Raw genomic sequence first — 15,154 nt, forward strand, 5'->3', positions numbered from 1 at the left:
TTGGGCAAAAGCACTCGTGGCTTTTGGGCCCTTTGGTTGGCTTTTGATTTTTACAAAAGTAAAAGCAGGTTCAAAAGCCAAAGGACTTAGGGCACGTACAGCGGTCGTCTCTTCCCCGTCTCTAACTCAGTGATTTTGTGAAAAGGTCCCTTGTTTCGCTTGGAGACGGACTCCTCGTCGTCTCACGAGACGACGCAGAAGGCTCGTGCTCCGAGGTTGAATCGACGAGGAGCGCTGCGTTGTATGACATCGTCTTCTCGAGTCAATGTCGTACTTGGATCATGCACGGGTCGCTTGTGGATTGTGGTTTGATTACGCGATTTTGCTCTGCTCCTCGTTACGCTGGCCGCACTGCACCTTGCCGACTGTGCTTTGAGCAATGGCGAGGCCACAACACCAATTCATCGAGGAAGCTACTCGGCAGCGGCACCCATTGGTCGCAGAAGCTCTCCCAAGAGCCACTGCTGCATGCTGCCCTCCCGTTTGGGTCCGGCGAGATGTTGAAGGGCAGCTCGTCCTCGCCAGCTATCCTCCGCGTTAGCCCTTGCGCGGCATCACTAGTCAGCCATGTGCTCGAGCGATTATTTGTGGGTGTTGATTTCATGATTTGCTTCTGATTACGGCTGGTACTTCATCCTTCGTTTCCGTGTTCCTAGCTTGCTACTGTCTGTAGTTTAGGTGCTCGTTGAAATGTCCATTCAAGATATTATACACAATATATTATTTATATTGATGATTTAAAAAAAATACAATCATGTTCATCTTATGTAAATATAATCATATTTTATCAATTAGCAACACAATGGTTACGCAAAATAGTGTTCACAGTTGATCTAAGCTACATGCACAACTTTAAATAGTATGTAGACAATGAAAAAGATTGTCCATTGTATAACCTGTCTTTTTAGTTATCTCTACATTAGATTCGAGACATTTAGAGACAACCCCTGTGTATCAATTGTACATGCCCTTACTCACCGATCGACTTCCCCGTCGTCTTGGTCTGACCAGCATAGACCCCCGTCTATCTTCGGTGGGCTCTCTGGGCCGGTCGCCTTTCCTTTTTTCCGGTTAATTCGGAGAATATATTTATTTATTTATATCTATTACTACGTATATCAACTCCCCCCGGGGTCGCATCGCACCAGGCCAAGTTCCTTCTTCTAACGCTAACCCAAGCAGCAACCGATCGGCTCGGATCGGAGCAGCCATGGCCGCGGAGACGGAGACTAGTCCCCTCGTTGGAGTCGTGCCAGCGCCGGATACCAAGGCCCCCCGCGCCGCCGCATCCGCGCCCTGCGCGCCGCCGCAGCTGAGGAGAGGGAGAAGATGTTGCTTCCCCGGCCACGGCCACGGCCAGCACCCGGGCCCTTCTCTCGCCTCGCGCGGCTGTGGCGCCGGTTCTTCGTCCGATTTGATCCCGACTCCATCCCCGTCTGTCATCCGCTGGATCGCGAACAGCTCGAAATGCTTGAACGGTAACTCCTCGCTCCATCCCCACATATCCTTCCGATTCCGGTTTTCGCTTTCGCTTGTGTATATATTCAACTGTGTTCTATTCTGTTGAAGACAAAAAACGCCTGGGTACTTCGAGGGATTGGCTTGGGATCGCCAGCTTGTCACGGAATGCCTGCAGCACTACAACTCTATGCATTCGGTTCGTGATCTATCTATCCTACATTACGCTTTGCATAGGCCCAATTTGCATTGCACGCACTGATTAAATGGACGAATGGTAGGGGCGCAAGCCCCTCCAGTTTCACAAAATAAAATAAATAATTACATAATGAATGAATGAATGAATGAATGAATGAAATGTATGGCAAACTGCCCTGTCACCGGTCTGAATTGGTGGGTTAACCATAGGCAGCAATAGAATATGAATCACCAATACATGTGAAATATCTATTGTTTCTGTTTGACAGTTTCTATTTGACACATGAAAACCAGTTAGTAGATCTTTCTGTTTGACACAACTTTGGCAAACTTTTCTGGCAATAATAATAATAATTTTTTTAAAAAAAAATGCTCTAAGTTGTGTTGGGTACCGTCGATGGTCTAGTGACTAGTGACAAGTATAAAAGAGCTGACGTAATAAGGGAATGGACCAATATGCATACTGTGTCAGCCAAAGTTGGCTTCTAATGCAGGGGAGGTAACAGTTTTAGCTGGTAGTACCCTTAAGTGCTGGTGGCTTGGGCTGCCTCTCTTCCTGGACCCTGGGTGCCTAGGAGAGATGGCTTTAGCATTACTTTTGCATGGTTTGTCATACGTTTCACAAAACTTTGTATTTTCATTGCATTCAGTAATGAAATTTGGTTTCAACCGTGGTGGAAAAAAATAAGGGAATGGACAAGTGAACTCAAATCATTCGTGCTTCTTTATTTATTTATTTGTTTGTTTGTTTTTCTGTTTACCTCACTGCACTTACCAATTTCCTTACCGTGTGGATGATGATTGGTTGAGTCAGGGCGATGAGTATGAGCCTGCTCCTGGCAAGGTGTCTCAGCATCCCCATTTTCACAATGGCATTTGCTGGACTCATGGAAACTTCGTGGCTCGTAAGAAGCGCTCTGGTTGCTTCTCATTCCTGCCTGCTCCACGGACTCTCTTCTTCTTCGAGCTTGCTTATAGAAATGGTTTCAATGGAGTCGTCACTTGCACCGCCTTAGGTTTGGTCTACTTCTTTCCAGCTTCATTGATGCAGCATCTTCTCTCTTGTTTCTCTTACAGCACACTTATCTCATATGTACTGATTGGATGGAAGATCATTCTCTTTTGCTAGTGCCAAATGTAGAAAAAAAAATAGAGGGACGATACACCATAAGAGATCCTCATAAGAAGGCATGCCCGACATAGGGAAACAAAGCAACCGCTGAATGCCCAAGATTCACCTTTGTGCATATTTTAGGACCTGTGTTATCGTAGATCATGACTGATGCATTTGACGACTATGATTTGAAAAGTAATAGTTGTGCAAAGGCATACTCCAAATTTTTTAGCCACTTCCATGTGGCCACCACCTCACACATTGCTGCTGTCCACCTTTCCCTTCCTGCACTTGCATAGTTTTATGGAGAACAAGAGGAAGTGATACAATTGGGGCCTCGTCTTTATAGTTTGTATACGGTGTATTTGCAATTAGAATTGTTGCTACAATTATGATCTGTTTGCACTTTTTTATATAATAAACAAACCTGATTAGTGCCTCTGCTATTACATTATAATTCTTTCTGCAGAAATTAATTTCTGCCTCTTGTTTTCAGATGAACCAGTTACTGAAGCCTACAGTGTCTTGGGTTTCCCTCTTTGGTGCTCTGCACGTCGGACTGGCATATGTATGAACCCCCCCCCCCCCCTCTTCCCAAACAACCAACGCACACACTTCATGATTGTTCACTGGACTTATTTTTGTGTAGGAAAATTATATGGCTCCTTTAGGTAAAATATTGTGTTGCAATGTTTCAGAAAAATCATGCATGCACCAAAACCTAAGTTAAACGTAGATGCAACAATTCAGTTTGAAATTCAGCTTTGATGTTGAGATTCAAAAAACACAAGTGTCACTATCACATGATGAACAGTACCAATCTGCCTGCTTGTCTGTTTATTTCCTGACACCTGATTAGCAGCCATATTTAATTAACTTTATGTTTAGTACATACATGATTTTTTGAAACATTGCAACCTGATGGTGCTCGGCTGCACTTCTGCAGCTGTGGCTGCTTGATTTGCACAGTGGTTACTGAGGGATGCAGCACTGCAGAATCACTACCGATCAGAGCAGATATTTTACCCAACAGTGGGTGCCAAATCTGCATTTTTTTAATATATCGCCCGGCTTTCTGTGTTATTGCAGTTGATTTCGTTTGCAAGACATGCTACTGTCGCTTTGATGTTCCACGTCCTGGCATGCAGAAGATGTTTGCGTGTGGACATAACAATGTGGGGAAGGTCTGTGAGATGTGCTATCGTCGCTCCCATGTGCTGCATCCATACCCAGGAGAATTTGCGTTTGGCTATCATGATCCTTACCACCCGTACTCTGCTGAGTGCTGAGCACTGATACTATCAATCGCTGTGGATGGGAAACTGGCGTCATAAATACTCGTTTTATTTGGCTTGCTGGTTGGAATGACTATGTAAGGAACTTAACGTGATGCTCTCTTTCCATGTATTGAGTAACTTGAAGCTACAAATTAGCCAAGTTTCTACGACTTGGAGAACTGTTTGCATATATATGCTTCTGCTGCTGGAAACGTGTGAAAAATGTTAGCCTTTTCCACTGCTGCATTTTTTTTCCCCTTTTTATCATTAATCTAGAAGACTTTGCTGATGTGATTTCGGGTCATCTATGATGATGTAGGCTGCTTGTAAAACTTGACTTCTTGGAATGCTAAATAGTCTGTTTTGTAATGTCCTGCATAAGCGAGCAAACACTGATCTAAGCGTGCCTTTATAGCTTCTAAATCCGAAAGCCAAAAGCTTGTTTATTCCAACTTCTGACTGCACCAGCCAACAGGGGGTGAAACAGATGGATAATAATTGTCACATATTCACATGTTCTTGCAAGCGTTTATTCCAACTTCTGAATGTTTTTTGGGCCAAATTCAGAGCTCAGTACCAGTTAGTTTTGTGGAGTTTGGTAGTATATAATTTTTTGCCAAATTCAGAGTCGAGTTTTGAGTACAAACCACAATGCACAGCAGGTCAGCAGCAGTGTTGTATTCCCTGATCCAAATTAAAATTCTAGCTCTGTAGCTTTTGTTACACACTTTAATATACATTGTAGTCAGATATGCTACAATGAGTTACAATTTGAAACAGAGGGTAGTGCCGACTATGATCCTTGTCCTTCAATTCATAACATGGAACTTAATATACTATTGCATAGATTTTGGTGATTCAACTAAGGCCTTGTTTAGATGCGAAAAGATTTTGAATTTTACTACTGTAGCATTTTCGTTTATTTATGGCAAATATTGTCTAATCATGGACTAACTAGGATTAGAAGATTCGTCTCGTGATTTACAGTTAAACTGTGCAATTAGTTTTTATTTTTGTCTATATTTAATGCTTTATGCATGTGCCGAAAGATATATATTTAATGTTTTATGCATGTGCCGAGAGATTCAATGTGATAAGAAATTTTGAAAATTTTTTGGTTTTTGGGGTGAACTAAACAAGGCCTAAACTAAAGGCCTGTTTGGTACAAGTTTCATGAGATGTTGTGAACTGTTTTTTTTACAAACACTTATTTGCAAAACAACTTTATGGATGAAGCTGTTTTTCCCCTTCTCTCACAAAGACATAAAGTAGCTTATTACAGCTTTCTCCTTCATTTCTCTCTCTCAACTATGCATAAAGTGGTTGGTAAAGCTATTTTGCCAAATACTTTTTCCAAAACAGCTCAGCTTCATCTAGAAAGTAACTCGTGAAGCTATTTTCTAAAAAAACAGATAAGTCAGAGCTTTGTGCTGCAAAACGAGCTCTTATTTCTCGTGTAGTGTATAAAGAAGGAACATGGATCGACTTGGACAGGCCAAGGAAACAACCTAGTAATACATGGAGAATGAATTGATTTCGAGAACTCAACATACACGGGCGCGGCTAGCAAAAAGTCATCAACAACCTATACACCAGTAGTACGTAATTAGCAATGGGACGGAACGGAAGAGATGAGAAGAGACATGCAGAGCGATCGAGGGGTGAGCTGAGCACGCAGGAACAGGATGCGCATGGCAAGCATATATATGGTGGTGATTCACTCATGGCCATGTGGTGAACTCGAAGACCTTGCCGACGATCTCGAGCCCAGTGGGGATCTGCCAGACGAAGAGCAGCACGTTGACGGCGTTGAGCGCGATGTGGAGGCTGCGTGCGGTCTCGTCCCCCTTCTGCATCGCCGGGACGAGCGCCGCCGCGGCCGCCCACAGGACGGTGATAGCGGCGCCCGCGAAGAGGTGCGGGCCCGGGAACAGCTTGCCGGTGCGGAACCAGGTGTTGAGCGCGCCGCCGACGGACTCGAGCACGCCGAGGCCCAGCAGGATGGACCCCGCGTTGAAATGCCGGTCGCGGAACGAGCCCTTGATCAGCGCCTTCCGCTCCTCCGTCAGCTCCTCGATCTTGATCTCCACCGGCGACTTGGGACTAGCCGCCGGCGGTGAGGAGGAGGAGGAGTCCGCGCCGGCGCCCACCGCGGCGGGCGTGGCGGCGGGCTTGAGCTGCTTCTTGAGCTCGTTGACCTCGTCCTGGATGGTGCGCACGCGGCGCCACTGCCAGCCGAGGTACCCGGCCCAGAGCGTGTAGGCGAAGAGCCCGCCCATGACGAGCGGGTGCAGCAACGCGAAGCTCCGCCCCTCCAGGATCCCGAACTCGCCGCCCACCGCCAGCGCCTCGTCCGGCGACAGCGCCAGCATCATCGCTGCCACCGCCGCGGCGGCGGCGGACGGCGCCGGCGCAGGCGCCTCCAGGCGTAGCAGGGGAGGAGCGGTGGTGCCGGTGGTTGGTAGTGGTAGTAGATGCGGCGGCCTGTTGCTGCTGTTCTTGGACGGCGGTGGAGGCCCGCCGGTACCGGCGGCCGTGCAGCAGGTCACCGGGAGCAGCCGGGCACGGACGGCCGTGAGCGGCGCGGCCATGGCGGCGCTGCTGGTGACCACTGGTTGGTGGGGATGATGGAGCGAGGGCGGGGGAGGAGGAGGAGATAAGGCGGGCGCGGGCGATGGACCGAGTGGACGAGACGACAAGTGTGCAGCAGTGCAGGCCGCAGGCACAGGAGCGGCAGGCAGCGTGTGCTCTGCTCGCTCCCGCTCTCTCTGGAGGAGCGGAGAAGAGCGTGCGTGGGGCACGCGAGTCCACGCCGCGACCGCGAGGGACGTGGCGTTCGCTTTGGGAGTTGGGTCTTTTGGTTGCCGCCGTTTTCCTCGTGCGGTGCGGCGGAGGAAGCCGACGACGTGGCCATCTCCGGCGCGTGGCGTCTGCCGTCTGGCGTGAGAGTGAAACGAGACCCGGTCCCGGTCCGGCCCGGCCCAACTGTAGGTCCCACGCGGGCCAGCCGGCAGTCCTGGCCTGCTGCTGCTTGGTGGCCCAACCTGTAGAGCAACTATTTCAAAAAAAAAAAGGTTTTCGTTATACTTTTTTAGACTTAAGGTCTTGTTTAGATGCGAAAAAATTTTGGATTTCGCTATTGTACTACTTTCGTTTGTTTGTGGTAAATATTATCCAATCACAGACTAACTAGGGTCAAAAGATTCGTCTCGCGATTTTTACAGTCAAACTGTGTAATTAGTTTTTATTTTCGTCTATATTTAATGCTTCATGCATGAGCCACAAGATTTGATGTGACAGGGAATCTTGAAAACTTTTTGGATTTCGGAGTGAATTAAACAAGGCCTTAGTTAGAGAGCATATAGGTTGTGTTCTTCAGATTTGTTTGTGTGACGCTAGGTGTTGGCTCTACAGTCTACATGTTTTGAAGAGTTTTCCCTTCACTTAAATCTTTCACCCTTTTTAATCATGGAAACGTATCTAGTGGAAACCACAACCTTCGTGAAAACCCGTGCAAACCACAACAAAAAAGTCGTCTAAATTCACCAAAAAAATCACACGTGTAGATGATATGATGATACATAACACTGTAAAATATCTTGTCCAAACTCGAAATCGTTTGTGAGATATAAAAATAACAAATTTCTAACAGATCCTGTGGACAGCTTTCTGGCTTGAAATTTGTTATTTTTATATCTCACAAACGAATTCGAATTTGGATAAGATATTTTACAAGGTTGTGTATAATCATATCATCTATATGTGTGATTTTTTTTTGATGAATTTAGATAATTTGTTTGCTGTGGTTTGCACGAGTTTTCACGAAAGTTGTGGTTTCCACTAGATATGTTCCCTTTTATCACAAGGTGTTTGGATATAATAATCTTTGTAGTTTTAAAAAACATGGTATTGCTAAACACATGGCACTGCTGAGGCGGCCTTGGAGGGCAAGTCAGTAAAAAAACTTGATCTTTGTGGGGACAGAGGCTTTCCACATGAGGCGTGCTCTCGGGAGGGACGTCATGCCGATGAAGAACACCCGATAAGCCATGGAACTTTTACTTTAAACTCAGTTTCATCCCCTCAACTATCTAAATGATTAATTTGGTCCTCTAACTTTGGCCTTCTTTAGTTTCTTTTTTTTGTTTTGTGTACTGTAGGACTTTCGTTTTTATTTGGTAATTATTGTCCAATCATAGACTAATTAGACTCAAAAGATTCATTTCGTGATTTACAGGCAAACTGTATAATTATAAGTTTTTGGCTATATTTAATGCTCTATGCATGTGTCGCAAGATTCGATGTGACGAAAAATCTTGAAAAAAATTTAGTTTTTGGAGTGAACTCAACAAGGACTTTTTATCTTTGGCTTGACCTCATCCTTCCCCGCATGCATTGATGCATGGAACGCCAATTGTCATGTGATCATGTCTTGTCATCAAAGACTTGTACGATTCCATGATTGCTATGCACATACAAGGAACCATTTGCGGTGTAGTAATTTCAAAATCCAAACTGATTTTGGCATCCTAGATTCCAGTAATATCTCATATCGAAGTAGTTCATCATTCGCAGTGTAGAAATTTATTTCTTGTTCGTTTGGCTAATAAACTATGGTAAAAAGTACTGTTGGCTAATTTATTGCGAGAGAAAAACACTGCTGAATGACTGTCAGATTCGGCTGGTAAGCTCAAACGAACAATACACTAATCTAGCGGTATCTGTGTTATGCTGATAAAATTCCAAGTCGCTTCCAATTCTTTAGTTTGAAAGCATTACAAAGCATGCTAAAAAATTTCCAACCTATGACGACGCTATTTGGCTATTGCTTACAAGTTTTCTCCTGCTAGAGTCCTTGTCAGTACCAAAAAAAAAGAAAAGAAAAGAAAAACTCTTTCCTTTTTTATTCCTCGACAAGTAGACAACAGAAAGTGTAGATTTCACGCTCACACTGTCACTGTTTTGACAGAAAATTAGTTACTCCAGTTTTGGAGCTAGGCTTGAAGTCTTGAACACCAACATCGATCTGAAACCCCAGTTTGCAGGAATATAATTCTCATAGTTATTATTAGTAATTACCTTATTTTTATTACTACATGAAGTACGAAGTAGTACATCGAAGAAGAGTCACCACCGTAATTCGATCATACAGTAATAACCAACCAACACGACGAGTGGTAGTTTTAATTACAAAAACAAGGTAATTAAGCACGAAAAGGTCACTGAGTGTAATCACGGCACAGACTAATACACGTGCGTGGACCGACCAATGCATCGATCAAACCGACGACCGGCGGGCGGCGGTAGCAGGAGCACCACCAGCAGGGCCGGCGGCGGCGTGGTCTTGGCCACCGGCGGCACCATGACCGTCGTCATCCGCATCAGCATCAGCATCCATGTCCATGTCATCATCCACCATCTGCAGCTCGTCGGCGATGGCGTCGGCGAGCCAGGCCTCGGCGTCGGCCATGATCCCGGGGCTAAGCCGCACCATGAGGACGCAGAACTCGGCCTCGCTGAGCGCGCCGTCGGCGTCGGCGTCGCCCTCCCGCACCATGGCGTCCGCCTCGGCGTGCGACATCCCGGCCACGCCCAGCGCCGCCGCGGCCCCGCGCCGCAGGCTGTCCGGCGTGATGGCGCCCCGCGCCGGGTCCGCCAGCAGCCGGAACCCCGCGCGCAGCTCCGCTAGCAGGCCCGCCGTGCCCAGCCTCTCCCCCATCACCGGCAGCAGGTCCTCGTACGCCGCCGCCGGCTCCTCGCCGCCAGCGCCGGCGCGGGGTCGGCTCGCGGACGCCGCCATGTGTGTGCCGTGCGATGCGTGCGACGGGCGCTAGCTGCGGGAGGAGGAAGCTTCGGTTGTGTCTGGGTGTGGGCGTGGGTTGACATGGGCGTGCGTATCTGCTGCGTTTTTAACGATGGAAATGGGACAGGTTTGGACGCAGACGGACGGCACGAGAGAGGACGCCCGCCGCGGCGAGGCATGGTTGATCCATTCCATTCCAGTCACATCGTCACCTCCGGCAGACCGGCGGCGTTAGGATTTTCTCTAGGGACTGTCCCACGCAATGCTGGTTCGCTCGAGCTTATCTCATAAATTTGTCATCAGTAAATCAATGAATAGTATTTTCAGTTATAGTTTTTCAGATAATCGAGCGAATAGTTATTAAACTATCATATGTTTTAAAATAAAGAATTGCAAAAAAAAAACCATGATGTTAAAATAATTACTATTAGATTCATCAGAAATGAAATTACCTACTATTGTCATAAATATGGACATTTTTCACTAAACAGAGCTGAAAATGTACAATAGTAGTAGCAGGACTAGAGTAGTCGTCGTTAGAATTAGAATGACATACTATTACCTAGCTAGGTTTGTGTTTGAATGACCTACAAGAGTAGTCGTCGTCAATACTAGCTAGCATCAAATTAATTAACTAACAATTCTCAGAGGTAATTAACTAGAAGATGGTTAGACCAAACACGCCCTAATAACGTGAGCAATTCTACGTGAACATTGTATTCTGTTGGAAGGAAATTGACAATGAAGCCACACATGACATAGTCAATTATATATATGAACAGAACAGTGGCTACGGGTACAAGAGAATGATGCTGATGCTGGTGAGCAGGACAAGGATATGGTGGCGGGCAGCGTAAGCGACGTTAGGACCAACACCATCAGCAGATTTCAGACATGAAGCCGAAGGCGAGCTTCCACGAAGCTTCCCCGCGAGCTGATCAGGGGAGATCTTTTGTACATACACACACTAGAACATATAGCATCTTCGATCACGCCCAGCTAACAACAGTTAATGAATTAGCTGCAAAATGTCAGCTAATCTCTGATTTCTGTTTATAATGTCTCTACATGGTTTTTTAAGAGATGTATAAATTAACTGTGGGGTTTTTTTTAGTATTGAGATTGTCATAACGTTGATTTGAAACTAGCCGGTCTTCAGCCCTGTTTGCTTGAGCTACTTCAGCAATATTTTCACCGAAAAAATAACAATAATGTTTTTCTCTTTCAACGAATTAGTATGAGCTAAATTTGAGCAAAGCCAACAATGAGTACTCCTAGCATTGCTGCCGTACGTGCAGCTAGCTACGAATTGAATGCAGTGATGGAGAGTGGATCATCAGGGTGATGGATTGCTTGATGTGCGTCGCTGTCCAAGGAAGCTTCCCAGAAGGCAGCAGGACGGTCACGGAATCAAGACCAGGACAATCAGCTGCCTCCAAAGTTTCCGTAGAGAGTAGTACTGTATAGAGAAACAACGAACTAATTAACGACCAATGACTGCACTAATAGGCGACTATCTAGATGCAAAGGTGATTGGATGAGAGCCAAGAAGACCTGACTTTATTCTTGTTGAGATTTTTTTTTCAAGGATACGGGATGTGCGTCCCCGTCCCAAGAAATCAGACGAAGGATGAGAAGATAAAAGCATATGTTTTTGAGGGTAAAAAAAACTACGTTCGTCCTTGTTTGAGAACAAATAAATCTGAGAAGACGGATCACGCGCATAAGGCAACCATGGGCTTCTATCACGAAATTAAGGACCTGTTTAGATTAGAATTAAAAACATTTTTGGATATCACATCAAATGTGTCGAAAAGATGTTAGGAGCTAAGGTTTTTAGAAACTAATAAGAAAACAAATTACATAACTCGTCTGGAAATTGCAAGACAAATCTATTAAGCATAATTAATCTATCATTAGCACATGTTGTCTACTGTAGCACTTAAGGCTAATCATGGACTAACTAGGCTTAAAAGATCCGTCTCGTGATTTTTAACCAAACTATGTAATTAGTTTATTTTTTTATCTACATTTAATGTTTCATGCATGTGTCCAAAGATTCGATGGGATGGATGAAAAAAAATTTTAGATGCGAGTGTGCGCGTGTAAAATCGTCCAATATAGTCACGTGTACCCACGTGGCTTGCCACGTCGTCAATTATAATGCTTTTCTTTTTGAATTTGGTTGATTCATTACTCCACTGACAAAACGTCAGCAATGATTACAAAAACATCATCTAGAATGGAGCTAGATATCAGCATCTCCCCCTTAATAAGGTCTTGTTTAGTTTCTAAAAAAATTTGCAAAAAAATTCAGATTCTCCGTCATATCGAATCTTTAGACGTATGCATAGAGTATTAAATATAGACGAAAATAAAAACTAATTGCACAATTTGGTCAGAATTGACGAGATGAATCTTTTGAGCCTAGTTTGTCCATGATCGGACAATATTTATAAAAAACAAACGAAAATACTACAGTATCGATTTCCTGAAATTTTTTAAAACTAAACAAGGCCTAATGCATCTATAACCCAAATCGGCAGCCCTATTATCAGCTGTACCTAGAAATTTACATTCGAAAACACTAAAGTTTAACCTTGCCAAGGATTGGGTCTCTTCGATCAGACCACCTTCCGGTCTTGCATCAAAACTTTGTTTCATTAAAGCCTGCTGCACATTAAGCACATATGTCTCCAGAAGTATATTTGATCTTAGTCATGTTATATTCGCGATGCAGGCCAGGTCCAGGTCCTGGATGGATCTGGGCTGGGCTACTGAAACTTATTGCTTGGTGTATGCTGACAACCTCTGTTTCCTTATACCAAACAAAAAAAAAAAAAAAAACTAAGTACGAGCCTCACCGTATACCACCTAGTCCTCAAACCAAACAAACATTATGTGTGCCAACAGCACGCCACCACCGCAGGGGTGTGCCTGTTGTACTAGCTAGGTTCACACTTCACACTATTCCTAAATCCTAATGAGTGTTGATATGCGTACTTGGCATCTACTCTGATCCCTCTATCTTAAAAAAATGTGATCATCATTTCTTGATGAGTTAAATAGCTTTAAATTTCACCATACCTAAAACAAAATATTTTCTAATATTTGTGACACCAAATAAATATCATTAAATTATTTATAGAATATATTTTTATAGAAACCATATTTAAATACATAAATGTTGATACTATGTTAAACTGCAAATTAATTGTATTAACCGACATATATACTTCCTTAGTTTAATTTTATAGATCATTTTGGCTTGTCTAAATGCATAAATTTTATTATGTATTTGGACATATCATATATCGAGGTGCTCATCTAGAAAAGCCAAAACAACCTATACTTTTGAAAAAAAGGGTGGTAAATGTTAACACTACTAATTTCATTGTTGCGTTAACATTACATAATTTTAGGAAAAACAAAGCGTATTTTTTGGGGGATAATAAAAGTCAGCACAAAAAAAAAAAACTGGACCACACTCCACACCATACGATATCGTACCACGCGACGCTAGAATGAGATGAAAATCAGCAATTTTGTTTTACGTCAATGCTCATGTTGATTTTCTTTAAGAGAAAAACATATTCGTTTGCTGAAAGGTACTGTTATTAAACGGCAGCAAATTAAAGCGCGTAGTATCCTAGTACTACTGTATTCCACGGCACATATACATAAACCCAGCGCCCAATTCAAGTACGCGTACGCTACGTGTTATTAGCATCCGCCAGTTTAGTCCACGCGGGCAGTATTGAATATTTGTATAGTTGAAAAACTGCACTGCCACGAACTCACGAGTCACGAATCTACTCCGTTGATGCAATGACGCTCTTTTGGCCTTAATTAGAGTCTGTTCACGAATCTACTCCGTTGATGCAATGACGCTCTTTTGGGCCTTAATTAGAGTCTGTTCGCTGGTCTAAAAAATTAAAAAATATATGGCTAATAAGACAAGCAAACACTCTTAATCTTTTACTCCTACTCTGCCGGCCCAATAATGTAGTCTACTGATTCTAGCGGTCAACCTGTCACAATATTCATCAGATATATTTTTCAGAAAAAAAAATTCTTGCTTCGTATAGAAATTGTGTAGCAATTACCCTAAAATTGCACTAATGATAAGAGGGACTTTTGTATACTACTACTAATATATCCTTTTGTCATTATTTCTTGGTTCTATTTGAACGTGTTGTCTTTTGCGTCAAGTAGATATAAATATATAGCTTAAATATATATAATTTAGCTTTGTCTTTGATAACAGAAATGACGAAAGACAAAGTCGTGCATCGATTTAAAAAAAGGACACCAAAGGAGCGACTAAATTCAACAAAGTATCAGCCACGAGCCACCTAAGGAATACTTTTTTTTTTAGATTACCTAAGGAATACATCATAACCCATCTATATTTTCCTTTTTTAAAAGATATTTTTTTGAAGAGACACCTCTATTTTCTGTAGGATGTCAAGTTTAATGTACCCCCTCTCCTACTCTAAACTATAATTAAGACGTTATGTTCTTTTCTAGATATATAGATTTTCTTATGTACTTACATATATATGTGTTAATACATAGATTGTACTAAGCATCTAGATAGACACCTATATAAAATCAATGGATCTAGAAAAGCTCAGTCTCATCTTATAATTTGGAATGAAAGAAGTAATAATAAAAATAATGTATTAGAAAATCTGAGTATCTTATAATTTGGATGGAAGGAGTATTATTGAAAAACATGTCCAGAGAACCACCTGTCTGCAGTGCGTACTTGCAGGTGCAGACATGCATGATGCAGGGAAATCACATAGAACATGCATGTTGTTAGGAGGTATTTTGGTTCACGCGGTCCGTACTCGGTACTGCTCTACCATTTCGTGCAAGTAAAGCAACATGTGGTAAAGATTACCATCCGTCACATCGAATATTTAGATACATATATAAAGTATATTAAATATAGATTATTTATGAAATTAAAAACATGACTAGAAAATAATTTATGAGACAAATTTTTTGAGTCTAGTTAGTCCATGATTGGACATTAATTTCCAAATAAAACAAAAATACAACTGTAGTGTTTAAACTTTAACAGCCCCAACCAAACACATCCACGAGCCTATATATATAGGATAACAAACATGATGGGACAATGTGCTCCAAAATCAAAGACGATCGATGGAGTCGCTGAGCAGCGTGCGCACCATCATGGGGATCATGCAGGACATCTTGGCAGCAGTGGAGACGGCGAGCCGGAACAAGAGCCGCTGCAAGAAGCTCGCCTAGTGTGTCCGTTGCCTCAAGGAC

The 15,154-nt window shown here is 43.4% G+C and overlaps 3 protein-coding genes across 3 annotated transcripts; 1 reads left to right on the top strand and 2 right to left on the bottom strand.

The window, feature by feature from the left end:
* On the top strand, nucleotides 1,170–4,285 carry LOC8055042. Its single transcript, XM_002451379.2, has 5 exons — nucleotides 1,170–1,478; nucleotides 1,570–1,657; nucleotides 2,471–2,672; nucleotides 3,267–3,338; nucleotides 3,860–4,285. The coding sequence occupies exons 1-5, from the start codon at nucleotides 1,330–1,332 to the stop codon at nucleotides 4,057–4,059; spliced, it is 711 nt and encodes a 236-aa protein (XP_002451424.2). The 5' UTR covers nucleotides 1,170–1,329; the 3' UTR covers nucleotides 4,060–4,285.
* Nucleotides 5,472–6,873, bottom strand: LOC8055043. Its single transcript, XM_002453177.2, has one exon. It carries the CDS (start codon nucleotides 6,636–6,638, stop codon nucleotides 5,769–5,771), a length of 870 nt encoding a protein of 289 aa, XP_002453222.1. The 5' UTR covers nucleotides 6,639–6,873; the 3' UTR covers nucleotides 5,472–5,768.
* On the bottom strand, nucleotides 9,086–10,084 carry LOC8068267 (calcium-binding protein KIC). The gene has a single exon (XM_002453178.2). It carries the CDS (start codon nucleotides 9,845–9,847, stop codon nucleotides 9,326–9,328), a length of 522 nt encoding a protein of 173 aa, XP_002453223.1. The 5' UTR covers nucleotides 9,848–10,084; the 3' UTR covers nucleotides 9,086–9,325.

Source organism: Sorghum bicolor, chromosome 4 (genome assembly GCF_000003195.3).
Source record: "Sorghum bicolor cultivar BTx623 chromosome 4, Sorghum_bicolor_NCBIv3, whole genome shotgun sequence".
Taxonomy (NCBI): domain Eukaryota; kingdom Viridiplantae; phylum Streptophyta; class Magnoliopsida; order Poales; family Poaceae; genus Sorghum; species Sorghum bicolor.

Excerpts from the sequence above, each read along its gene's own strand:
- LOC8068267 (XM_002453178.2), bottom strand. The coding sequence starts at position 9,847 with ATGGCGGCGTCCGCGAGCCGACCCCGCGCCGGCGCTGGCGGCGAGGAG.
- LOC8055042 (XM_002451379.2), top strand. The coding sequence starts at position 1,330 with ATGTTGCTTCCCCGGCCACGGCCACGGCCAGCACCCGGGCCCTTCTCT. Across the intron at positions 1,479-1,569 it reads CAGCTCGAAATGCTTGAACG|ACAAAAAACGCCTGGGTACT; the intron begins GTAACTCCTCGC and ends ATTCTGTTGAAG. Across the intron at positions 1,658-2,470 it reads ACTACAACTCTATGCATTCG|GGCGATGAGTATGAGCCTGC; the intron begins GTTCGTGATCTA and ends TGGTTGAGTCAG.
- LOC8055043 (XM_002453177.2), bottom strand. The coding sequence starts at position 6,638 with ATGGCCGCGCCGCTCACGGCCGTCCGTGCCCGGCTGCTCCCGGTGACC.